The following is a 25,791-nucleotide window of genomic DNA, read 5'->3' as shown; positions in this document are numbered from 1 at the left end:
TCTTCTGAATGTATGTTTATTTATATGTCCATAGGACATACTTTCATGCATTGGAGAAGGAAATGGCAACCCACTCCAGTGTTCTTGCCTGGAGAATCTCAGGGACAGGGGAGCCTGGTGGGCTGCCGTCTATGGAGTCACACAGAATCGGACACGACTGAAGTGACTTAGCAGCAGCAGCAGGACATACACCCCAAACACACACACTAACACTGGAGAGCAAATATTAGTATCCCAAGGAAATCCAAAGAACTTATCTTCCTCTCCTCTCTCTGCTAAAAGACTTACCATCCCATGGTTTCCCTGGTCAGAATTGTATCAAACAGCAACATCGATAAGCCAGACGTGATCACCTGCAGAAACAATTTCAGCAAAAGGTCATCAGAGCAGCAGGACCTTGGGGACCTTCTCCAAAGCCATTAGTTGGTGGCAGTTCAGATCCCAGACATCAGCTATGTCTTCCCACTCTGTCTTTCCCACCTCCACACACTTCCTAGTCCTTGGTGTTTCACGGAAAATGCTAAGTCCTTGTCTATTTTGAGATGAGAATCTTCAAAGAAGCATTTAATCTCCAAATTTTTCAAAAGAGGAGGCACACAGCTAAGATCGCACTCTTCTCTCTCCAGGGCAATGGCAGAGCAAGAATACCTGTTTCCATTTTGTCTCAGCTACACAACAAGAACCCCCAAGGTCAGAGTATCCATTCACCCATTCCCAGATCCTCCAGCTAAAAACCGAGCTGCCAACCCACCTTCGCCAACAGCACTGTCTCTCGCCCTGTCCTAATGTCCCTGTCTTTCTGGCCCAATGCACACATTCTGAGAAACCAGGTTCTTCCTAAGAGAGGGAGCAATGAAATCATTAATTATTTGCAAACATCTAGGAGCCAGTAAATGGGCTTCCCTGGCAGTTCAGCTGTAAAGAACACACCTGCAATGCAGGAGGCAAAAGAGATGAGGGTTTGATCCCTGGGTCGAGAAGATCCCCTGAAGGAGGGCATGGCAACCCACTCCAGTATTCTTGTTGGGAGATCCCATGGACAGAGGAGCCTGATGGGCTATGATCGATGGGGTCACACACAGTCAGACATGACTGAAGCAGTGACTGAGAAGAACACAGGAGGCAAAGGAGAGAAAAGAGTTACTCCACATTTCTCAGAGCTAGAAATTTTAAAAAAACCTCTTAGAAGTGGCAGTAACAGGACTCAGACTCCCAAGATGCCTCTAAAAAGTCGACACAAAAAGTTTTGAGAACCAAAGACCAACTCTGAAATGCCAGCTCAGGTAAGATTTTTTTTTTCCTCCCAGGATTCTGCACTCTGGAATGCAAAGCAGCTTCTGTGAGGAAAGTTACCCTAAGAACTTGCTTCTCTGCACTGAGAAGAAGTAAAAAGCAGGCTGTATCAGGACAGGTCACTCAGGCTGTGTGTCCTCAGAGATATCAACTACCATCTCGCTCAAAGGAACGTCATGTCCTGTCTTGGAGGCCTCGTCAGGTCTCAAGATGGGAACAAGGCAGCAGGCAGATGGTCAGAAGAAGTGAGTATGGAGTATGGTGGTCCAGTGTTTAAGAATCCATCTTCCAATTCAGGGGACATGTGTTTGATGCCTGGTCAGGGAACCAAGCTCCCATGTGTTGTGGGGCAACTAAGCCCGTGCAACCACACGAATGCGCCTGTGCACCATGACTAGAGAACGACCACGCTGCAAAGAAGACCCAGTGCAGCCAAACATGCTTTTAGACAATTTAAAAAGAAGAAGGAGGCAGTATGTTTGATGAGTCTCATCTTCACTCATTTACCGTCTCAAAAAGAAGTCTGGAAATATAAACCTGGAACTCTCAGTATAGAAACCTTGTGAGATCTTAGAACCTTTGTAATAGTTCACTCATTTAAGGTCACTTTCTATTTGCTTCCCTGTATCGATTTGCAGCTAAAAACCTTGACAACAAAAAAGAACCTGTGGTGTCTTCAGGAACAAAACAGAAGTGACAACAAAGTCAGAGAGACAGCTGCAAAGCAGAACGCAAAGGACGAGAGGAAATACTTCTCAAAGTGAAAACGGAGTGCTGGCTTTTATCTTAAAGAGCTTTTATCTCAAAGAGTGGCTCTTCTTCCCCCACCCTCCCCTCTTCTTGTTTGACATTTTATTTAGGACTTTTGCATCTATGGTCATAAATGAAGTGGGCCTAAAATGTATTATCTTGCAATGCGACTGTCTAGTTTTGGAAACAAGGTTATACAAACCACATAAGTTAATACATCAGCCTTCCTGCTTCTTTTTCGGTGAAGGATAAAGACGGTCTTTACTGGGGTCTCCACTCTGACCTGACCGCCCCTGGACCTGGAGGTTCTAGTTGAAAGTGAAAAGTGAAAGTGTTAGTCACTCAGTCGAGTGCGACTCTTTGTGACCCCATGGATGTAGCCCATTAGGCTCCTCTGTCTGTGGGATTTCCCAGGAATAATACTGGAGCGGGTTGCCATTTCCTTCTCCAGGGGATCTTCCCGACCCAGGGATCAAACCCAGGTCTCCTGCATTGCAGCCAGATTCTTTACATCTGAATCACCAGGGACGCCCTAATTGGGGTGGCCTTTAATGCCCACTGTCCTAATCAAATCCTCTCTTTCTCCTGGATTCAAGTTTGTTATTTTCATTTTTTCCAAAAATATTTTCATCTAGGTTTTCCATTCATTAACATTCAGCGATTTATAGAAATATTATTCTATCTCATTTGTGCCCATTTTTATCATCTTCCCTTTTATTCTAACTTTATCATTTTCTCATACTTTTTTCTCTTTCCTTCTTTAGTCTCAACCAAAGTTAATCTTAATCTCATTAATCCCTCTTTACTTTTGCAACTTCCTGCACATTTCCTGGGAGAGTGCCAGCAGAGATTTATTTCTTGGGATTGCTGAAAAAGCCTCTGTTGTACTGTGGGAGGTTAGCTATGGCAGCTTGGCGTTAATGGAACAACTCATGAAATTTCTGAAGCCTTTCTTAACTCTTCACCATTATCTTCATCTCCTTTACCCTTTTTTCCAGCTCTTGTCTTTTTCTGCCAACTTTATTGAGGAATAAAGTTGGCAAATGTAACTGTATACGTTTCACTTGCACACCACGACTGGATGTACATACACATACATGGCCTGCTCTGACTGGCTTCTCGAATGGCTTTTTAAAAAAATATTTTTATTTATTTGATGGTGCCAGGTCCTAGTTGTGGCATGTCAGATCTAGTTCCCTGATCAGGGATGGAACCGGGGCCCCCTGCCTTGGGAGCTTGGAGCCTTAGCCAATGGACCACCAGGGAAGTCCTTCTGGTGGCTTTTTCCATATGACTTTCAGTCTCCTCTGTGACACTGTCACACCCCACGTGCCCTGCAACAGTCCAGCCGAGGACTTACGTCTCGGGCCCTCTGCTGGTTTCTTTCAGCTCAGAAGGAATCTCGTCTGCCGTGAAATAGACAGCTGGCCTGCTTGTTCCTATTAACTGTACCTTTTGCCAAGAAAAACACCTCTGAAAAGTTTCAAACCAGCCCTGACTTGAAAATAAGGTTGGTGTAGTAGCCAGACTGGTGCCTTTCCATCTGCTGCTTCCTGGAAACGTTTGCATGGTCTCCTGCCTTTCTCCTGGGCCCCTCTTTCAAACATCTCTATATTTTCCCCTCTCGTGGAGCAAATTTTCTGCTGGCTGAGACACTCAGTGAAATCTCACAAAGAGATCTGTCTTATTTCTGTAGGGAATTTATAGTGACCTTGTTTGTCCTATAGCACTCCTCGGGAGTTAGATGGGACACTTTTTAATCTATTTCCAGAAGGACCCTTAGTTCCTTAGGCTTCTCTGCTTTCTGGGTTTGGGTTTTTTTTTTTGTTTTTTTTAATGTGAACCATTTTTTAAAAGTCTTTATTGAATCTGTGGGCTTCCCAGGTGGCGCTAGTGATAAAGAACCCACCTGTCAATGCAAGAGATGTAAGAGACATGGGTTCGATCCCTGGGTCAAGCCACTCCAGTATTCTTGCCAGGAGAATCCCATGGACAAGGGAGCCTGGCGGGCTACTGTCCATGGGGCTGCAAAGAGTTGGACACGACTGAAGTGACAATGTGCTTACATGCATTGAATCTGTGACAATATCGCTTCTGTTTTTTATGTTTTATTTTGTTGGCCACAAGGCACGTGGGATCTCAGCTCCTCAACCAGGGACTGAACCCCTACCCCCTGCATTGGAAGGTGAGGTCTTAACCATTGGACGGCTAGGGAGATCCCTTCTCTGCTTTCTTTACTTCCATAACCAGCCCCAACCATCAGCTCTCTTTTTAAAAGCATTTCTCATTCCCCCCGCCTCCTGACCCATCCCATATGTGTGTGTGTGTGTGTGTGTGTGTGTGTGTATCACACACACAGTCACCAAAGTTCGACCACTTCACAAAACTGTCTAAGGGATGAATAGCAGCCGGTCACACTTCACTGAGGGGCAGACACTGGGCAGGGGCCAGCCCAACCTACCCACACACCGACCTCACCCTGTATGAACTTCAAATTCATGCCTCAGCAAATCAACAGCTTTCCATATGCCATGGGCCTTCAGGGCTGCTCAAAAACACTGGAAAGTGTGAATGATAAATCTGCTTGTGCCAAGAGTCCACTTCACTTCTAATTCCACTGAGGAACAAATAGAAGCCAAGAATAGCTGACTATGCAGGTCTGGGTACTGAATGTCCCAAGCACAGACACCTGAGGGCAGAACTTGAGAGGTGCAATCGATTCCCTAAGCTCAGAGGTGGGGAAACTGACCCAGAGATAGTGTGTGACTTGACTTCAGGGCCTGGCGACTTCATGTCAGGGAGCCGTGGAGCCCAGGCTCCGACTCCCAGGTCAGCTTCCTCTCACAGCCAGAGAGGCCCCAAGGGAGCTCCATATAGCCTTTTTGAAAATAAGAATCCACTAAAAGCCAGGACTCAAATATCTGCAAACCCATGTTTGCAGCAGCGTTATTCATAAAAGCTAAAATCTGGAGGCAACCCAAGTGTCCATCAAGGGATGAATGAGTAAGCTAAACCTGGTATATATGTACAATGGAATGTTTTTCAGCCTTAAAGAGAAAGGAAATTTTGATATATGCTACAACATCGGTGAACCTGGAAGACATTAAGCTCAGCGAAATCAACCAGACACAGATAAGCACTGTATGATTCCACCTATATGAGGTACTTAGAACAGCTAAACTCACAGAGGTAGAAAGCAGAATGAATTTTACCAGAGTCTGAGAAGGATAGGAGTGGGAAGTTAGCATTTAATGGGTACAGAGTTTCAATTTAGGTTGATGAAAAAATTCTGGAGATGGATGTCAGTAAAAGCATAAACTTTTTTTTTTTTTTTTAACCTTTAAAATGGCTAAAATCTGCTCATGAGAAAGACTCCAAGTTACTCTTGGGACTTGCCATTCAAGAGATGGGAGTAGCAGCCATTACTGCCAATTATTGTTCTTGCCTTCGAACAGCATTTTAAAAAATACAAATGTTTCCCCAAAGAAGAAAGAGTCCTGTGGTCTCAGGAATGTCTCCCTTGCGCACATGCAGACCTGAATGACAAACACCAGGACCTGCCACAGCCTGGGCTGCCAACAACAGCAGAACTTAATACATTGTGTCAACGGCGGGGCTTTGAACTTCCTGGCTTTGTCAATGCATGTCACAACCTCCGTGTTCTTTAAACAGATTTTGGTATTTAAAGCAGATCAGGTTTGTTTTTTAAACATTCATTTCGATCCCGAGACAAATTTCCTGTTTGTTTAAAGGAAAATAAAGAGGAGCAGTTGTTAGTGGGAACCTGCCAGAGTCAAGGATTTGGAAAAGAATCAGAAATTTAGCTTTATTGTTTATTATTGTCTTGATGCCGTTGTTGTCTGTTGAAATATATGACTTAAGGAAAACGTGACCACGTCAGCACGTGTATGAGGCCCTTCACCATAACTGCCCCAGTTTCAGCCAGGCACCTCCCACGTAAACAGGTTATAGTTTTTCAAACACTGCTGCATCCCATCTCTTGCCTTTGCCCAGCAAGTTCTCTCCACTTAGAACAGTTTCATAGGCTTCCTCAAACAATTCCTACTCACCTTCTGAAAATACATTTCTAGAAATCTTTTCCTGACCCTGACTGCCATTCACAGATTCGAGTGGATCAGAAGCTTCTAGGGGCTTCCATAACCCCTTATCATTGCACATGCCAAATTCTACTGAAATGGTAGTCTCCCCAACCAGGGCCCAGCAACAGAGACTTGCTTATGGTAAGTGCCTGAAACGTTTTATGCAAATACACTCAATCATCAGAGCCGCTAATATAACCCCAAAAGTCACGATGTTGTTGATTTTCAAATCAATTTTCATATATTAGGGACCATTGGAACCCAGACCTGAGAACCATGAAGACAAACCCTTGGTCCCTCATCTGTGCTTCTTTGACCAATTATCTCCATTGAGAAGATCTGAGATCTTGGCTCTCTGGTTCCAAGTTTAAAAATGCCAGAGAAGATTCTGATTGGTCTCTGAACCACCTGACTATGGCCTGGGAAACAGAGTAAGGTAAGAACACGGAAGCTCACCCTTGAACTTCACTGTGGGAATGGAGGAAGGAACATTTCTCTGGTGGAAGGTAGGGAAAGTGGTGGGCAGAAAGAAGAACAGCTGTTTTCTACACCCTTACCATCAACACCATCTGGGAGCCTGGAGGAAAGGCCGGATCTCGGGCCCCACCCCAGACTGCCTGAGCACCCTCTAGAAGGGAACAGCCCTTCCTTCCCTGGTGAGACGCATGCATACTAAAATGTGAGGAATTCTGCTCCATACGGTTCAGCTCTAACACTGTGCAGATGGTGCTGTCCCATCTCCAGAGACGGGCAGACTCCAGCTTTCTCACACGCTGTAGCCACATGTGTCAGACCGTCCTGGAATCCATCTGTGTCACAGATTCATGTATGAATGTTACCAGCCACGCCCGTCTTTTAGGTTCAAGAGTAAATCTAACAAAAATGTATAATCTGAGAGCAGGCTCTCCTTTTCGCCTAGGACCAAAGAAACTATTCCAAATCCATTAGACAGAAACCACAGCTAAAGCTGACAACTCTGATCGCTGTTTTTAAAATACTGAATTACTTTAATATCAATCCTGTGATTTATTCCAGGATCAGTGTAATTATTGACAGACAAATCATGTTAAACTCCAGGCACAGCTATTAACAGTGTCTAGTATCACCTCATTAAAATACACAATTCACCATTATTTTTCCAGGTATCGAAAAACAACACTGGGGATTTCCCTGGTGGTCCAGTGGTTAAGACTCTGAGCTTCCAATGCAGGGGGCCTAGGTTCGATCCCTTGTCAGGGAATTAGATCCCACATACTGCAACTAAAAGCCAGAGAAGCCAAATAAATAAAAATAAACAAATATAAAGTAAGAATAAAGGAATACCATGTTCAGATTATCTAATTTCTCCCTTAAATTTCAACACTTTAAAGATGTCATTCCATGTCTGTTGGTATTCATAATTTCAGTTGAAAAGTAACTTACTTTTTAAATTGAAGGTGTTTTTTTCCTCTGGTTGATTTTAAGATTTTCTCTATCTTTGGTTTTCAACAGTTTAACTAGGATATGCCTAAAGATACTTACTTTTCTTTTTTCCTAAGTATTTATTTATATATGTGGTTGTGCTGGGTCTTAGTAGCTGCATGTGTGATCTAGTTCCCTGACCAGGGATCAAACCCAGTCCCACTGCATTGGGAATGTGGAGTTTTAGCCACTGGACCACCAGGAAGTCCTGATACTTACTTTTCTTTGTATTTTTTGTTTAGGGTTTGGTGAGATTCTTGAAACTGTGGGTTGATGTCTTTCAGCAGTGTTAGAAAATTCACAGCCATTATTCCTTCATACATTGCTTCCCTCCTCACCTTCTAGAACTCCAATTACCTATATATTAGACTTTGAGAAGTGAAGCGGTTTATGGGGTTCTCAAGGCCAGATAATCACAATGGTGTGACCACTCACCTAGAGCCAGACATCCTGGAATGTGAAGTCAAGTGGGCCTTAGGAAGCATCACTATGAACAAAGCTAGTGGAGGTGATGGAATTCCAGTTGAGCTATTTCAAATCCTGGAAGATGATGCTGTGAAAGTGCTGCACTCAATATGCCAGCAAATTTGGAAAACTCAGCAGTGGCCACAGGACTGGAAAAGGTCAGTTTTCATTCCAATCCCAAAGAAAGGCAATGCCAAAGAATGCTCAAACTACTGCACAATTGCACTCATCTCACACACTAGTAAAGTAATGCTCAAAATTCTCCAAGCCAGGCTTCAGCAATACATGAACCATAAACTTCCAGATGTTCAAACTGGTTTTAGAAAAGGCAGAGGAACCAGAGATCAAATTGCCAACATCTATCTGCTGGATCATCAAAAAAGCTAAAACTCCAATACTTTGGCCACCTGATGCGAAGAGCTGACTCATTTGAAAAGACCCTGGTGCTGGGAAAGATTGAGGGCAGGAGGAGAAGGGGACGACAGAGGATGAGATGGTTGGATGGCATCACCGACTCAATAGACATGGGTTTGGGTGGACTCCGGGAGTTGGTGATGGACAGGGAGGCCTGGCGTGCTGCAGTTCATGGGGTCGCAAAGAGTCAGACACGACTGAGCGACTGAACTGAAGACTTTGAGAATTTCCTCCATGTCTCTTATGCTTTTTTTTGTACTTCTGAATTTTTTCTCTCTGTACTTCACTAATTCTGTAACACTAAGTCCAATCTGTTCTTAAGTCCATCCATTAAGTTATTAATTTGACATATAATTTTTCAGTTCAGTAATAACTTTGATTTTTTTTACAGATTCCAATTTTGCAAAGAAATTCATTTAATTCGTATTTTCCTATTTTCTTTAGCATATTCTTCATAGTCACTTTAAGTTATCACTAGCTCTAAAATCCAGATCCTTTGTGTTTACATTCTCAGTATTTTTTTCCACTTATCAGTCAGTGTTCCTGCCTCTTCACATGTCTACAACTTTGATTTTTTATTTATTTATTTTTTGACCATACCAAGCGGCATCCAGAACTTCTCTGACTGGGGATCAAACCTGTGCCCTTGCAGTGGAAGCACGGTGTCTTAACCACTGGATCATCAGAGAAGTCCTCTACAACTTTATATGTCGAACACTGTGTATAAAGGAACTATAATCAAGGATGAGTGAATCAGATGGGTCGTAGCTCTAGTAAGGCTTAATTCACCTCTTCTTTACCTAGGCCTTCAGGTGTGGCCCTCCAAGACTTACGCTTGTCTTCTCATTCCTGTAAGTTCTGCCTTTCAAAAATTTTGACCTTAGCTTTTTAGCTTCTCATCCCATGTAGATTCAAAATCTGGCAACAGTCTTTAGGTGAAGACTCATCATATATTTGCTTCAGCCTCCTCTTTCTAGCAAGATTTTGTCTTAGAGAAGGAACTTATGGTTGCCAGGATGAGGGGAAGGAACAGTTAGGGAGTTTGGGATGGACATGTACACACTGCTATATTTAAAATGAATAACCATCAGGGACCTACTGGATAGCACAGGGAACTCTGCCCAATGTTATGTGACAGCCTGGGTGGGAGGAGAGTTTGGGGGAGAATGGATACATGTAGGTGTATGGCTGAGTCCCTTTGCTGTCCACCTGAAACTACCACAATATTGTTAATTGGCTATACACCAATATAAAATAAAAAGCTAAGAAAGTTCGAATGCTGCTGCTGCAAAAAAAGAAAAAAACAGAATTTATTTCCTAGTACCCCCAATATTATGAGCTTTTGCTTTGCCTCCCTGGGTGAGCCTGCATCCCCCAGAACTGCTTCAGAGCTCAGCAAATGACTTGTGGGAATACTGGACTTGCCTTTGGGGCTCCTCTGCTTTCCAACCCATCAAGCCAGTTCCACACAAGTGTCAAAAGATCTGCTAGTTTCTCCTTCCCACAAAATATTTCCTCTTCTTGGACCAAGTCAGATCCTTAGGCCACACCCAGAATCAACAATTATCCTTCACCCTCCAACCCCACTCTGGGAAAAACAATAACCTGTGTTACTTAGAATACCTAGGCAGGGGTCTTCCTTCTCTGGAAATATATCTAATTTGGTTCTCATTGCCTTCATAGATCTCTGATTTCTTTAAAAATATGATATTTTGCAATTGATTTGTTTTTCTCCCAGTTGTTTCAGTTGAATGTTGGCCTGTCACAATGCACAACATTCTACTCTGAAGCAGAGGATTTCCCTTTGTTACACAGAGGAGAAAACTAAGACACAGAGAGATGGTAAGGCACTGCTTTACCTTGTTTGGCTGGCCACAATTTCCCTAGAGCCACCTAGGATGTCATGGTGGGGTAGGGCAGAGGTGGGCGGGGGTTAAGAAATAATTTTGTTAATTCATTTATTTATGGCTATGCTGGAGTCTTCATTCTTCATTGCTGCTCGGCCTTTTCTCTAGTTGCTCAGGAGCTACTCTTTAGTTGAAGTATGCGGGCTTCTCACTGCAGTGGCTTCTCTTGTTGCGGAGCACAGGCTCCAGGGCATGTGGGCTTCAACAGTCACAAGTGGGCTCAGTAATTGCAGCTTCCTGGGCTCTAGAGCACAGTTTCAATAGTTGAGGTGCGTGGACTTGGTTGCTCCTTGGCATATGGGGTCTTCCCTGATCAGGCATCAAACCCCTGTCTCCTGCACTGGCAGACGGATTCTTTAGCAAGGTGGGGTTTTATTTGATTTGTTCTGAACACCTTCCTGATTAGTAATAATCATATTAACGCATCATTACGATTTTAATTGGCTTTGTCTTTTTATTATAGTCCAGGATCTTGTATGTAACGGCCAGCAGCACCAGGACTTCCTCAAAGACCCAGTCTCCTTCTCTTCAGACACAGTGTTAGAGATGATGCAATTGACAATGATTAATCGGACAAACTGGAGGTGAGAGGAACACACAGTTTTCTTTCCTCATGATTCTCTCTGCCTGGGGGGCAGGAAAATCTTCTGCCTTTCATCCTTTCAATCTCTTCCAAGATCACTCTAGTGGGAAAAACTATTCATCTGATTGTACACTTGATGAGGCTCATTACGCTAGTTAGTGGGACTCCAGCGCTTTAAAGGCACGAATCCAACCTCCACATGGTTTATTTCTTCTCTGGAATCCATGCAATGAAATTCTCTTTACCCTCTGTCTCCACCTGTTGGGTTGGGAGTGGAGGGTGGAGGGGAAGGCATGCCTCCTACAAGGAACAGAAAGCCTTATGTCTCTAAACCAAGGCTGAGTTTTTAATTCCACTTTGTTTCCCACTTGCCTACTCTTCCTTGTCAGATTCTCTACCATCTGAGCCACCAGGGAAGCCCATTCTATTCAGTAAATGTTCTCTTTCTTTTTTATTGATATAATTTATTTATTTATTTTTGGCTGTGTAGGGTCTTCGTTGCTGGGCACAGGCTTTCTATAGTTTCAGAGAGCAGACGCTACGTTCCGGTTGCAGTACGCAGGCTTCCCGTTGCAGCAGCTTCTCTTGTTGCAGACACAGGCTTTAGGTGCGCAGGCTTCAGTAGTGGCAGCATGCGGGCTTTGTCGTTTCAGCTCCCTGGCTCTAGAGCACAGGCTCAGTAGTTGCAGCGCGTGGGCTTAGATGCTCCGAGGCATGCGGGAGCTTCCTGGATCAGGGATCGAACCCGTGTCTCCTGCCTTGGCAGGCGGATTCTTTACCACTGAGCCACCAGGGAAGTCTCATATATTCTCTTAGTCCACATCCCAAGAAGGGAGGACAAATGGACAGAAGAATTCAAATACCAAAACTCTGAAATCTTTAACACATACTGTGTGCTGAAAAGACCTGTGACTTTTCATACCATTTGGCACTGGTCCTTTGGTTTCACTTTTAGAAATCTACGGACCTTTGGACCTTTTATCTGGGACCCGCAATCTTCCTGGATCAGCAGTGCCAGAAGGTATCAGCTCTCCCTGAGAGCTGGGTGTCAGACTTTTCTCTTGAGTCCTCAAACATTTCTCAAGAGGCCATATTAATATCATGTCTGCTGAAGCGGTGTTCCTTGGCACCTTTGGGGTGGTGCCTTTCATCTATCTCTGTGGGCGTTCCACCTCTGCTCATCCTAAAATACCTGATTTTGTTGGTTGTTTTGTTTTCTATAACATACTGCTGCTGCTGCTGCGTCGCTTCAGTTGTGTCCGACTCTGTGCGACCCCATAGACAGCAGCCCACCAGGCTTCCCCGTCTATACATACTATAATTCTTTAAATAAAGGGGCTATTGGGATTTCCCTGGTGATCCAGTGGTTCAGATTTCACCTTCCAGTACATGGGGTGCGAGTTCAATCCCTGGTCAGGAAGCTAAGATCCCATATCACTCAGGGCCAAAAACCAAAACATTAAACAGAAGCAGTACTGTAACAAATTCAATAAACACTTGAAAAATGGTCCACATCAAAAAAAAAAAAAATCTAAAAAATAAAGGGGCTGCTGCTGCTGCTGCTGCGTCACTTCAGTCGTGTCCGACTCTGTGTGACCCCAGATGGCAGCCCACCAGGCTCCTCCGTCCCTGGGATTCTCCAGGCAAGAACACTGGAGTGGGTTGCCATTTCCTTCTCCAATGCATGGAAGTGAAAAGTGAAAGTGAAGTTGCTCAGTCGTGTCCGACTTAGCGACCCCATGGACCAATTTGCCAAGTATTACTTCTTTTTTTTACTCCCCCAAGTACTGTTTCTTTGCAAGAAGTATAAAGGGCAAAATGATATATTCAGAACATCCGATAGTTGAAGACAAAAGAAGAACTTGAGACTACTCTAATTTTCCTTCAAATTCAATTCAGTGACAGCCTGGTATAGATACGATAGATTCTTCCTTCTAGTACTTTTTCTCAACTTTCTCAGTCTCATTCTGTTCAGTGTGTTAGTCAGTCCATCATCCAGGACTCTTTGCAAGTCCATGGACTACAGCCCACCAGGCTCCTCTGTTAATGGAATTCTCCAGGCAAGAATACCAGAGTAGGTTGCCATTCTCTTCTCCAGGGGATCTTCCTGACCCAAGGATTGAACCCAGGTTTCCTGCATTGCAAGCAGATTCTCTACCATCTGAGCCACCAGGGAAGCCCATTCTATTCAGTAAATGTACTCATCTACTGACAGATTTACTTTTGTAAAGATGGATTTCTGCTCAAGTCATTTTCCAAACTTCTGTCCTATTGAGTAAAATGTTGTTCAGTCTCCCAGCTAAGCAGTTACTCTGTGCTTCTGTAAAGAAAAGGACCCAAGTGTTTTTATTTTCTAAGTTATTTTGATTCACTCAAAGAATGGATCTCATCACTGCCATCAAATTTCAGGAATGAAATGAATTTAAGCTCAAATAAGCTTTAAATAAAACACCATAATTATACTTATTCCAAGGCCATGAGGATTTTTTTTCAATCTCCATTTAATTTAACAATAACGTCACAGTATTGTTATACTTAATACTTGGGCTTCCCTTGTGACTCAGCTGGTAAAGAACCTGCCTGCAATGTGGGAGACCTGGGTTCGATCCCTGGGTTGGGAAGATCCCCTGGAAAAGGGAAAGGCTACTCGCTCCAGTATTCTGGCCTGGAGAATTCCATGGACTGCATAGTCCATGGGTTCGCAAAGAGTTGGACATGACTGAGTGACTTTCACTTTTATATTGTTGTACTTGGAAATAATGGAAGTGAAAGAATAGATTTGCCAAAAGATATACAGCAAGACCCGCTTGAAGGGAATTCCCTGGCAGTCTAGTAGTTAAGACTCCGTCGTTCTACTGCAAGGGGCATGGGTTCAATCCCTGGTTGGGGAACTAAGCTCTTGCGTGCCAGGCAGTGCAGCCAAAAAAATAAAATAAAATAAAAAGAGAGAGAGAAAGGAAAAAAAGAGAAAAAATCTGCTTGCAATGTTTCAAGATAGGAAATGTGGTACTCATTTGGTAAAAAAAACCTTTTTGCTACTTTTAACCTGGCTGTTTTCTTAATCCCAACAATTCCTGAAGGAGGATCAGTTGGGAGAAGGGAGTCCATGATGTCAAGGGCGGTATGCCAGATCCAGGTCTGATTACACCCAGTTTCACGTGACCAGAGTGAGAATGCCTTAGAAACAGACAAAGCTTGCACAAGACTCACTCCACCAGCTCAGTTCCACCTGAGGGATTTCTTTAAACCATGAAGACTTTCTAGCTCTTGCCACCCAACTCTTGGCACTCACTGCAAAATGTCAGTGGGTCACCCGTGCACTCTTTGCCTATGAATTAAACTGTGTGCCTGTCCTCCACCCTAAATTCATGTTGAAACCCTACCTTCCAGTGTTATGGTATTTGGAGATAGGACCCTTGGAAGGTAATTAGGGTTAGAGGAGCTCACGAGGGTGGGGTCCTCATGATGGGAGAGCAACCTGAGGAGAGAGCTCCCACCAGAGACCAACCCTGCTGGCTCCTTGATCTTGGATTTCTCAGCCTCTCAAACTGTGAGAAATAAATATCTGTTGTTCAAGCCTCCCAATCTATGACATTTTATTATGGCAGCCAGAGCTAAGACATTATTCCTTGCTCTTTTGGAGAGTTTAAAAGAGAAAAGCTGAAAAAACAACAAACTGCTTCAGAAGAAGCTTTCACTGAACTAGAAAGGAAAGAGGAAAAGGGCTTTGAATTATTGCTGGAATGAAGCTAAGGTCAAATCCCCTTTACTAGGAACTAAAGAGATAAAAAGGAAAGGTAAGAAACTGCCCCTGGCACCCCTATTCTAGCTTAGCCACTTCTGGAGGTTAATAAGAAAATGCTTTCTATATCCAATGTAAGTGCGAAGACGTGGGTATGGGATTCCCAGGTGGTGCAGTGGTAAAGAATCTGCCTGCCCATGCAGAAGGCAGGGGTTCGATCCCTGGGTCAGGAAGATCCCCTGAAGGAGGAAATGGTAACCCACTCCAGTGTTCTTGCCTCAGAAATTCCACTGACAGAGGAGCCTGGCGGACTACAGTTGCAAAGAGTTGGATACAACTGAGTGATTGAGCACACACTCATGCCAAGACATGGGTGTACCCAATTATGGGAACAAGTCCCACATTGAGATTATTCCTGAGCTGATGCTGAATGACAGTTAAGAATTACCAGGTGAGGAAAGGGGGAAAGGGCTTTCTACACAGAAGGAACAGTATGGACAAGCTCACAAACTCTAAGCCACTGGGCATTAGTACTAATGGAAATGGAAAGTGTGAGGTGGGTAGAGGCCACCATTAAAGCCAAAGAAAACCTGAAGAGAGAGAAAAAAACCAATGGCTGGAAACCCCTTTTTCCTTGCAAGGTATTGAAAACACAAATCCCATGGGAATTCTATTCACTTAAAGACCATGGGCAGGAACCTCCCTAGCAGTTCAGTGGTTAAGACTCTGCACCCCCAATGCAGGGGGTGAGGGTTTGATCCTTAGTCAGGGAACTAGGTTCCCACAAGCTACATGGTGTGGCCAAAAACACACAAAAAATCCCCAAAACCATGGGCAGCCAGGGCCAGGACAATGGGACATGTAGTTTCATCAGATGTCCAGACTTGGACTTCAGAAGAGCTCACCCTAATCTGTTCTTGTGCCATGTCTATGAGACAGCCTCGGGACTCTCAGAGTCCCTTGTTGCACCACAAACTCACTGACTAACCTCAGGCCGGCCATTCCTCCCTTTGGATTTCAGTTTCCCCATCCCTAAGACAAAGGAATCACCTATAAAGCATTTCTCAGGGATTGCATTTTACTCTTTCACTTACAATGTTTTTTGAAAGGGACAGAGGGAATTTGATTTACTCCTTGACTTGTTCCAGTGAGAATTTTCAAGCAGCTTAAAAGACAGTGTTACAGACTTGAGATGTCTGTAGGAAGTAGATAAGAGAGATGAAGGGAGCAGGAAAACAAAGATAGGGAGGTGGAGAGGAGGCTATTACAGCAAATCCATGCCAGATACGTCTACCTTCGCGGTGGGGAGGAGGCTGCAGACAGCAGAGGAGGCGGCGGCTCAGGAGTTTCACTGCAGCCGAAGCCAAAAAGGTCCATGACCAAACACACAACGTGTGTCCCCAAGAGGCAGGCAGACCGACTGCATGAGAGAAGCCACTTAATGTTAGTCAGCTTTTTTTTTTTTTTTTTTTGTAATTGGAGTATAGTTACTTTACAATGCTGTGTTAGTTTCTGCTGTACAATAAAGCGAATCAGCTACATGCATACATATATCCCCTCCCTTTTGGACCTCACTCCCCACCCTCCACCCGACCTGTCTAAGTCACTGCAGGCACCGAGCTGAGCTCTCTGCCCTCAGGTTCCCACTAGCCATCTATCTGACACATGGCAATGCACACAAGTCAACCCCAATCTCCCAGGCCATCTCCCGACCCCATGTCCACACATCCATTCCCTATGTCAGCATCTCTATTCCTGCCTGGCAAATGGGTTCATCTGTACCATTTTCCTAGATTTCACACGTATGCATTAATAGACGATATTTGTTGTTCTCTTTCTGACCTACTTTACGGCGTATGACCCTCTATAGGTCCATCTACGTCTCTACAAATGACCCAGTTTTGTTCTTTTTTTTAGGCTGAGTAATATTCCTAACCAGTCAATTGTAAAGGAAATCAACCCTGAATATTCACTGGAAGGACAGATGCTGAAGCTGAAGCTCCAATACTTTGGCCACCTGATGGGAAGAACTGACTCACTGGAAGACCCTGATACTGGGAAAGATAGAAGGCAGGAGGAGAAGGGGACAACAGAGGATGAGATGGCTGGATGACATCACTGACTGTATGGACATGGGTTTGGGTGGACTCCAGGAGTTGGTGATGGACAGGGAAGCCTGGCGTGCTGCGGTTCATGGGGTCACAAAGAGTCGGACATGACTTGGTGACTGAATATATGTATCTTTCCCCCTCTCCCCCAAATCAGAGATCAGTTAACTTAGAAAACCTGGGAAGCTGGCTAGAGTGAGGCGGTCCCCATGTGATTCACAAGGAGTAGCCCCTGGACAATTTAGAAAGCTAAGAACAGAGCAGTCTGCGCTGTGGTCCTGCCTGGGTTCCATCAAAGAACCCAGGAAGCCTGAGTGCAGGTAGCGATCGTGGATCCACCCTCCTCCGGGTGCAGCCAGGAGCCTATTGAAGGCACCCCTCTGTCAAGAGAGAGGGTTCAGCAGAGGCTACTTCTTACTGAAGAAACACTGAAGCCTGTGGAGCAGAGGCAGAACAATAAATACTTCTGCAATGCTACCAGGAAGGCTGAGCTCACTTTCTTTGCCTTGGCACTGAGCTGAATATTGATTAGAAGTCCTCTCCAACAGTGATATTCAAGAGAACTGGTGAGCAGGGCCCAGATCAGCAAGGCACCAGCCTGTGGGCTCTTCTCTTTCTTCAGTAAGTGAAACCCATGGTCATCTGCAGTATAAAGACAGGGTCAAGGTCAGAGCCGGGAGGGTCTGCTGGCCCCAACACCTGGGCTTCCCAGGGACCAGCTGGAGAGGCGGTTCAGCTGTGTTTTCTGAGGACCGCACCCTTGCAGCACCCGCATTAGACTTGTAAAAATCGAATTATAACATAAATACAGTAAAGTGCACGACAAGCTTAAATTTTAAGTGTGGGGCTTGTTGAATGTTTACATCTTTAAACACCCATGTAACCACCACCAGATAGAAAAGAAACCCTTTCAGCATCTCACAAGGTTCTTTCCCAATCAGTACATCCAAATCACTTTTGTGGCTATAGGCTCTTTTATTGCAGTGTACTGGTCCATTGTATGGCGAGACCAAAATTTATTTCTTGACTGATGTATGGACTACTTCCTCCAGATTGAGGCTGTTATGAGTAAAACTACTGTGGATATTCCTATTATGGATTTTTTTTAAAAAATAAGTCTTACTGACATAGAATGTACATGTTATAAAATTCACCCTGTTAAAAGTGTACCATTCAACAGTTGTTTAGTATGGGAAATTCCGTGGAGGCCCAAGGGTTAGGACTCACTGCTTTCACGGCCATGGCATGCGTTCAGACCCTGACTGGGGAACTAAGGTTCCACAAGCTGTATGGTGTGGCAAAAAAAAAAAAAAAGTTTTTTACTCTATTCAGAATTGTGGGACCATCACCTCTAACTCCCTACCACCGAACGTGCCTTGCTGCGGGTATATGTCTTCATTTCTCGTGGGTATAAACCAAGAGTGAGGCTGCCTAGTCATAACAAATCTTGTTGAGCTTCAGTGTTTTCTAAACCAGGCATTATTTCAAATCCTCACCCACACTTGGTATTGTCAGTCTCTTTAATTTTAGCCATTCTGGTGGGTGTGTGGCTCTACATCAGATTTAAAACCACTTCTGTCTCAAACCCCCACTCTCTGACAACCAAACTAGCACAGACTGAAAGCTGCATTTCCCTGCTGAAGGCTCATCCGTCAACCTTTAGGACTGCTGCTTCCTCTTTTGCTTTCTTTTTTAGAACAGACATGTGTGACTTCCAAATGTTAGATCAAATGATAAATCAGGTTCCTTGAGTTACTTGAAAGAAGAACTTTAAAACCTATGATGCCACTTGAATCTGGACATTTTAATTTCCTCTTGACACTAGATTGTCAAACTGGAACAAAGCAGTAGTGAAGGTTTTCTAATGATACAAGTCAGCAGCTCTCAAATTGTAGCCAAATCCAGAATACAAAGAGTACTTCAAACATTTCTCCATCTGCAAGGGAAAAGCTTATTCTTTACAATTAATATGAGCAAACTTTAACTGCTCAACATACATTATTTCCAGCAAAGGTCCGTGTAGTCAGAGCTATGGTTTTTCCAGTAGTCGTGTACGGATATGAGAGTTGGACCAAAAAGAAGGCTGAGTGCCGAAGAATTGATGCTTTCAAATTGTGGTGCTAGAGAAGACTCTTGAGAGTCCCTTGGACAGCAAGGAGATCAAACCAGTCAATCATAAAGGAAATCAACCCTGAATATTCATTGGAAGGACTGATGCTGAAGCTGAAGCTCCAGTACTTTGACCACCTAATGCGAAGAGCTGACTCATTGGAAAAGACCCTGATGCTGGCAAAGATTGAGGGCAGGAGGAGAAGGGGATGACAGAGGATGAGATGGTTGGATGGCATCACTGACTCTATGGACATGAGTTTGTGCAAACTTTGGGAGATAGTGAAGGACAAGGAAGCCAGGCATGCTGCAGTCCACGGGGTCACAAAGAGTCAGACAGGACTAAGCGGCTGAGCAACAACAGTACATTATTTCACGTAATCCCTGTAATATTTCTGTGAAAGTTATACGATTATTCCCATTTTACAGATGAGAAAACTGATATATCCAGAGGCTAAGGAATCTTTTCAAAGTTACATTGTTGGAGAGTGGGATTTTTTTCCAATCCTCTTTGTCTCCAAAATGCAGGGCTCTTTGTCACTTCCCTCTGCTGTCTCATCTTCTCAGCCTGGACTGTGACAGGTCACTCTATGAATCTCTGTTGAATATATCAACTTCCCACAGAGCAACTTGAAAAATTCTTTTTCAGGGAAAAGAAAACCCTCATAGGAGGTGTGAGTATTGAAATGGAGTCATGATTATATAATTCTTACAGTGAACAGTCAACTGTCTAAGCATAACTTGAAAATAAGATTAAGCGTGACCAGCTTCACAAAAGATGTGTTAGGACTTGACTGGATCTGAGTGGTTCACATGGTGAAGCTCAACTCAGATGTCAGAGCAGGGATACACCAGTAGAAGAAGCACCATTTCTTCCCTGGGCTCAGAACTGGGCTGGTTTTTCCCTTCAAGTGAGAGTCAGAGACATGCTCACCACCTCAAGGCCTGCATTCCTATCTCATCAACCCTACTGTAAGCAGTGTTGTTACTCCTGTTCCAAACTGCCAAATGTATGCTCCCACCTGACTACGCCAGAGCTGTTTACTTCTGTGCACCCTGAAAATGTCAGGATTTGGTGGGAGGGAGGTTCAAGAGAGACGGAATACATATATACATGGAGCTGATTTGTTTTGCTGTATAGCAGAAACGACCACAACATTGTAAAGCAATTATACTTCAATAAAAAATAATAAATGAAAAAACTCTATAAGGGCCTATGGGGAAAAAAATCTAAGAAAGAGTGGATACATATGTTAATATAGGCACAATTGACTCACTTTGTTGTAGAGCAGAAGCTAACACAACACTGTAAGTCAACCATGTCTGCAGGTGCATGCTAAGTCCTGTCCGACTCTTCTGACCCCATGGACTGCAGCCTGCCAGGCTCCTCTGTCCATGGGATTCTCCAGGCAAGAATACTGGAGTGGGTTGCCATGCCCTCCTCCAGGGGATCTTCCTAACCCAGGGATCAAACCTATTTCTCTTGCATCTCCTGCATTGGCAGACACATTCTTTACCACCAGTGCCACTTGGGAAGCCCCAGATCAACCATACTCTAATAAAAAAAAATTTTTTTTAAGATAAACAATACAGGATTGTTAGGATTTGGGAGCTCAATACTTTGAGAGGGAACATTTTGGCGATTATTCCATTTCCCTTTTCGTTGGAATACACTTGATATGTTCTGTCCTTCACAGATAGCTCGAACACTCAAGACATTAGAAAAGAAGTTCATTTCAAATAACTGAAGAAGGGGTGTCTCCCTGTATCCCCTGCAACACCCCCAGAAGTCACATGACAAGAAGACAGATGTGGAAATGTAGCCAGAGACAGCCTGTTCCTCTCATAATCTACTACCCCAAACCCCCAGGTGTGCACAGAAACAATCAAATACAATTACACATGTGTTCTAACACGTGGTCAAATGTGGTCTAGCTTACATAATATATGCTTCCCAGATGGTGCCAGTGATAAAGAACCCGACTGCTAATGCAGGAGATGCAGGTTCAATCCCTGGGTCAGGAAGATCCCTTCGAGGAGAGCATGGCAACCCACTCCAACATTCTTGTCTGGAGAATCCCATGGACAGAGGAGCCTGCAGGCTACAGCCCACAGGGTTGCAAAGAATTGGACACAAATGAAGCGACTTAGTACATCTTACATAATATCAGGCAATTAACTGTTGACTGTAAAAAACCTTTTCCGCCACATGTTTGACTAACAGATTGGCTGTTTTGGTGTCACATAACAGCTTGTGTTCAATACTGAACTGCCTGGCCTTACAGACTGATGCAGCCTACTTAAGAGAAAAACAAAAACAGCATCAGAAATCTTAACCTAAAGAACCACTGGGTCACTTTAAAGTACTGATGGAGAGTTGGGATGAGGGGGCGGGGTGGGGTGCGGAGCAAGTTTGGACTACTTTTTGTAAGGGAGGGCATCTTCAACAGAAAAAAAAATGAGCAAATGACTATCTGTGCAATGTTAGTTGCTCAGTCATGTTAGTTGCTCTTTGAGACCCCATGGACTCATGCTTCTCTGTCCATGAAGTTCTCCAGGAAAGAATACTGGAGTGGGTTGCCTTTCCCTTCTCCAGGGGATCTTCCCTGACCTGGGGATCGAATCTGGGTCTCCCGCATTGCAGGCAGATTCTTTATCATCTGAGCCACTGGAACTTTAAGCAAATTCCACTTTGGGGGATAAAACAGGAGAACAAGTATGGGGCAAGATCCAGTGGGGTACTTGGGGCCCCCGGGGGGCCAGGTCACCAAGATGTCTCTAAGGCATTGTGGGAAAGAGAAGTTATTTGCCCAAAATGGCACCAAGTAGATGTCTACTAAGTTTTTCAAATCCACATGTTATTCTTTTCTATTATCATGTGTCAAAACTTAGCTTTCCCAGGACTCCCCTAGTGGTCCACTGGTTAAGACTCCAAGCGCCCAATGCAGCAGGCCTGGGTTCCATCCCTGGTTGCAAGTAAGACCTGGCACAGCCAAATATTTTAAAAAGCAAAACAACAACAAAAAACTTAGCTTTCCCATAATGAAAGTTTGCTCCTTCTGATTTCCCCAAAACTGCTTTATTTTATTAGCTCTGACTGCCAGCTCATTCTCCAATGACACAGGCCTGAAGCTTGCCCTCTGGTTTGGGCACATACAGATGGTGAAGCGCACCCTACTAATTCCCTTGTGTCCAGCCACACCCTGCGGAACTTGGATCTAATGACTGGGACAAAAGATCTTCATAAGGAAAAATGAACTCAAACAGGATGAATGGCACAGCTAAAGACAGAGGCACATACATTATAAGAGCATAACTGGGGGCAGTGGAAGGGACTCTACAAGATATGTGCAGAATTGTACCTTTATTTCTGATCTGAGTGCACAAGTCTGCAAAGATGCATAGAATAAGCATTCACTCAGCCATCATTTACTGCATCCACAATGAACCATGGAAACATCAATTTATTCCCACAGTGGAGGCCTTGTAAACTTTCCCAATTAACTGCTCTTTGTATTGCCAAAAACTTTAGGTATTATAAATTATCTTGGATACTGACAGAATTCCTATAAACCTTGCAGTCAGAACATGGGCAGAAATTCCGGGTATTTCCTTTAAAGCAAATTCATTCAGGTCAAAAGTTGAGAAGTCCAGAATCGTTATCACATTTTTGCAGCAGAGAACACTGTGATGATCAATGGCACTAAAAATAGCCCAGAAAAAAATCAGGAGTTCATAATCGGAAACAAGAAAAAAAAAACAACCTTATCCAAAATAGCAAAATGTCCATTAACATCACTCACTTCCCTAGGAATTATTTTGACAAAAGGAAATGGAATTTAATTTTCCCCCCTCAGTCCAAAACTGTATTTCCCCTCTCATGTGTCCTCTGGGAAAACCTTGCTTATAAACGAATAATTCCCAGATAACCAGCTTCTTGCTGACTGTTTCCGTATAGTTCAACAAACACAGAGCAGCTTCTGAACTTGCTATTTCATGCTCCCGTCGCCTCAGCGGTGATGTCATGGAAAGACATAGACATGTTATTATTGCCCAGTTAGAGACTGTAAAGGAAATTATGCTGCTGCGTCTAAGTTTCCATTTTCCATGAAAAATTTTTTCTCATTGCCCTAGCCACTTAGACTGTGAAAAAGAAAAATGATTTAATTAGGAAACAGTCATGATTAGATTTCGTAAGCGTACTCTTTCAACATAAAAGTTACAGCTAAAAAGAAAAATTAAAAAAAAAAAAAAGAAGCTACAGCTACATTGGGTTGAATAATGTCTTTTCATCAGACTATTCCAGAACACATCAAGGTGCTGAATGACAGCTTGAGGAAGAAAATAAAGAAATATGAACTGCTACCCAGAAAGTAATCCGTTCAAATGAGATTTTAAATGTGACAGGAAGAACAAGTGAGGAGTCTACAGAAGCTGAGAAAATAGGAAGAAATGCAAATACCAAAGTGAGGGGAAGGGCTTCCTAGGTGGCCCAGTGGTTAAAGAATCTGCCTGCCAATTCAGGAGACACAGGAGACTCAAGTTCGATCCCTGGGTCATGAAGATCCCTTGTAGTAGGAAATGGCAACCCACTCCAGTATTCTTGCCTGGAGAATCCCATGGACAGAGGAGCCTGGTGGGCTAGAGTCCACATCACAAAGAGTCAGACATGACTGAGCACACAACACCAGTAATAAACTGAGGGGAGTAACCTTCTCTTTGGGGATTACCTTTTCCCACCTAGGAAGCAAGGAAAGACAGCAACAGGCTCTCCACACCAACAGATGGTGATGAAGACGATGGGGATGATGATGATAAAGAAAAAGACGTAACTGTGTTTGTTTCAGCAGCACATATACTAAACCAGAATGACACGGAGAAGGATGACGTGCAAATTCACAAAGCAAATCTATATTTTTTGTAACTACGGGAGGTAAGGCTTCCCTCATAGCTCAGTTGGTAAAGAATCTGCCTGCAATGCAGGAGACCTGGGTTCGATTCCTGGGTCGGGCAGATCCCCTGGAGAAGGAAATGGCAATCCACTCCAGTATTCTTGCCTGGAAAATCAAATGGACAGAGGAGCCTGGTAGACTACAGTCCATGGGGTTGCAAGAGTCGGACACGACTTAGCGACTAAACCATGGGAGGTAAGGGATGTTAACTAAATATATTGCGGTGATCATTTGTATATACAAATATCAGATCACTATGTTCCACATCTTAAACTAATACAGTGCCACGTGACAGTTACATTTGTATGAAACTGGGGGAAAAAAAAAGTTTAAGAGTTGTACAGAGTAGGAAGTAGAAGACAGAGAAGAACTAACACTCTGTTCAGTGTAGACTAGAACCAGAGACAGCAAAGTGTGATGGGGATCACAACTGTACTTCCAGGATCTTTCTGCAATCTGTGTGTGTGTGTGTGTGTGTGCAAACAAGCATGTATGCACCAGAAACTGAATCTACATCTATTCCAGAACCTGAAGGATTTGTTTACTTATCACTTTCTCGGAAGTTCAAGGTATGACTTCATGTTAAGCTCTGAAACTTTCCCGCAAATACATCAGAAAAAAAAATTTGATGGAAAAAAATTATGTTATTTAGAAGTTATGAAATCTGTGTGATTCCATTATAAAAGACACTAGGCTGATTCTTCTTTTTCTTTTTTGCAGTTCCACCAGAAACAGCAAGCATTTCCCCCATGGTCTTGGGAGACATCTGAAAATTCCAAACACCAAACCATCACAGCATCTGTTGAGGACATTTTCACAAGTTCATCCTATACTTAAAACACATTGAAACTCACTTAGCCAAGCTTCCTTCTCAGTTCAATATCTTGGCAATAGGTCAAGAGAAATGTCAACATGTCACTGGGAAAAAGGAAGATGCCAGGTCATGCTCCCGAGACCTGGCCAAACAACCTGAGCAAGAGGAGGTCAAAACTCAGAGCAATTCCTATCTGCTCAAGGGTTCTTCCTAAGGATAAATCAAAACAAGACTGCTACTTCCCAGCACAGCCTTCTCAACTCTTTTAAGAGAAACTCCTAAACAGAAAACAGTTCTGGACTGCGGTCCTTTTACGACACAAGGATGTGTTGTTATGGAGACAGCTCTGCAGGCTCCCTTGGCAACCCCAGTGTATAATTAAGTCTGGTGGTCACGGAACAGCCAGAGGTGGTCTCCATGGAGACCAACAAACACACATTTTCACAGGCACAGCAACTGCTCTGAATCAATGACTCTTTATATAGGCAGAAAAACATTGTGAATGGTACATCAATTGCATCTTTTGTTAGGCAGTGTCTCATGAAATATGCTGTGCAAGAGTCTATTCTCCTGAGCTTTGATCTCTGAGCAGAGTCTGGAGCAGGCAGTTCCCAACTCAATTCACAGTCTAGAACCAGCAAATACAAATGGAAAATGCAGACTCAGGAAATCACTGGTTAATCTGGTAGAAGAATTAAACCAGGGGTCGACAGGGCCAAGGAGGGCCTGTCAGCTGCCCGATACTCACTATTCCAGGGCTGTCTAAATATTACTCAACCCTCTCTGAACATAGACATTATTATTATATTTGTTTACAGATGAGAAAACAAAGCACACACCTAGAAAGTGTGGCCGAGCTGGGACTCAGAGCTAGTTCATAAATTCAATCTTGTTCAGGGTTTGAGTGATTCTACACCATGCTCTGTGTTTGCATAGCACTCCATGGTTTATCCTTACATGCATTATCTCACAGGGGCTTCTCAGGTGGTGCTAGTGGTAAATAACCTGCCTTCCAATGCAGGAGATGCTGGAGACACAGGTTTGATCCCAGGGTTGGGAAGATCCCCTGGAGGAGAGCATGGTAACCCACTCC

General features: G+C 43.7%; 1 protein-coding gene and 1 non-coding gene across 5 annotated transcripts in view; one reads left to right on the top strand and one right to left on the bottom strand.

Moving 5' to 3' along the window:
- The window catches only part of TMEM241 (transmembrane protein 241), a 120,325-nt gene that overhangs the window by 13,340 nt on the left and 81,194 nt on the right, over positions 1-25,791 (bottom strand). For 3 of the 4 annotated variants that reach the window (XR_011563791.1, XR_011563792.1, XM_019986629.2), the window contains one exon: positions 289-353. The exons of the other annotated variant lie outside the window; for it this stretch is intronic. Coding sequence is in view for 1 of the 3 variants with exons in the window: in XM_019986629.2 (XP_019842188.2) it covers positions 289-353 (65 nt within the window). In the remaining 2 variants the exon portion in view is untranslated. The remainder of the gene's footprint in view (positions 1-288; positions 354-25,791) is intronic. 4 annotated transcript variants of the gene reach the window in all.
- On the top strand, positions 7,311-7,383 carry TRNAG-UCC (transfer RNA glycine (anticodon UCC)). The gene has a single exon. It is a non-coding gene; the product is annotated as a tRNA-Gly (tRNA).

The sequence above is a fragment of the Bos indicus genome, chromosome 24, assembly GCF_029378745.1.
Source record: "Bos indicus isolate NIAB-ARS_2022 breed Sahiwal x Tharparkar chromosome 24, NIAB-ARS_B.indTharparkar_mat_pri_1.0, whole genome shotgun sequence".
Lineage (NCBI taxonomy): Eukaryota > Metazoa > Chordata > Mammalia > Artiodactyla > Bovidae > Bos > Bos indicus.
This window is presented reverse-complemented; position numbering and strand designations above follow the sequence as displayed.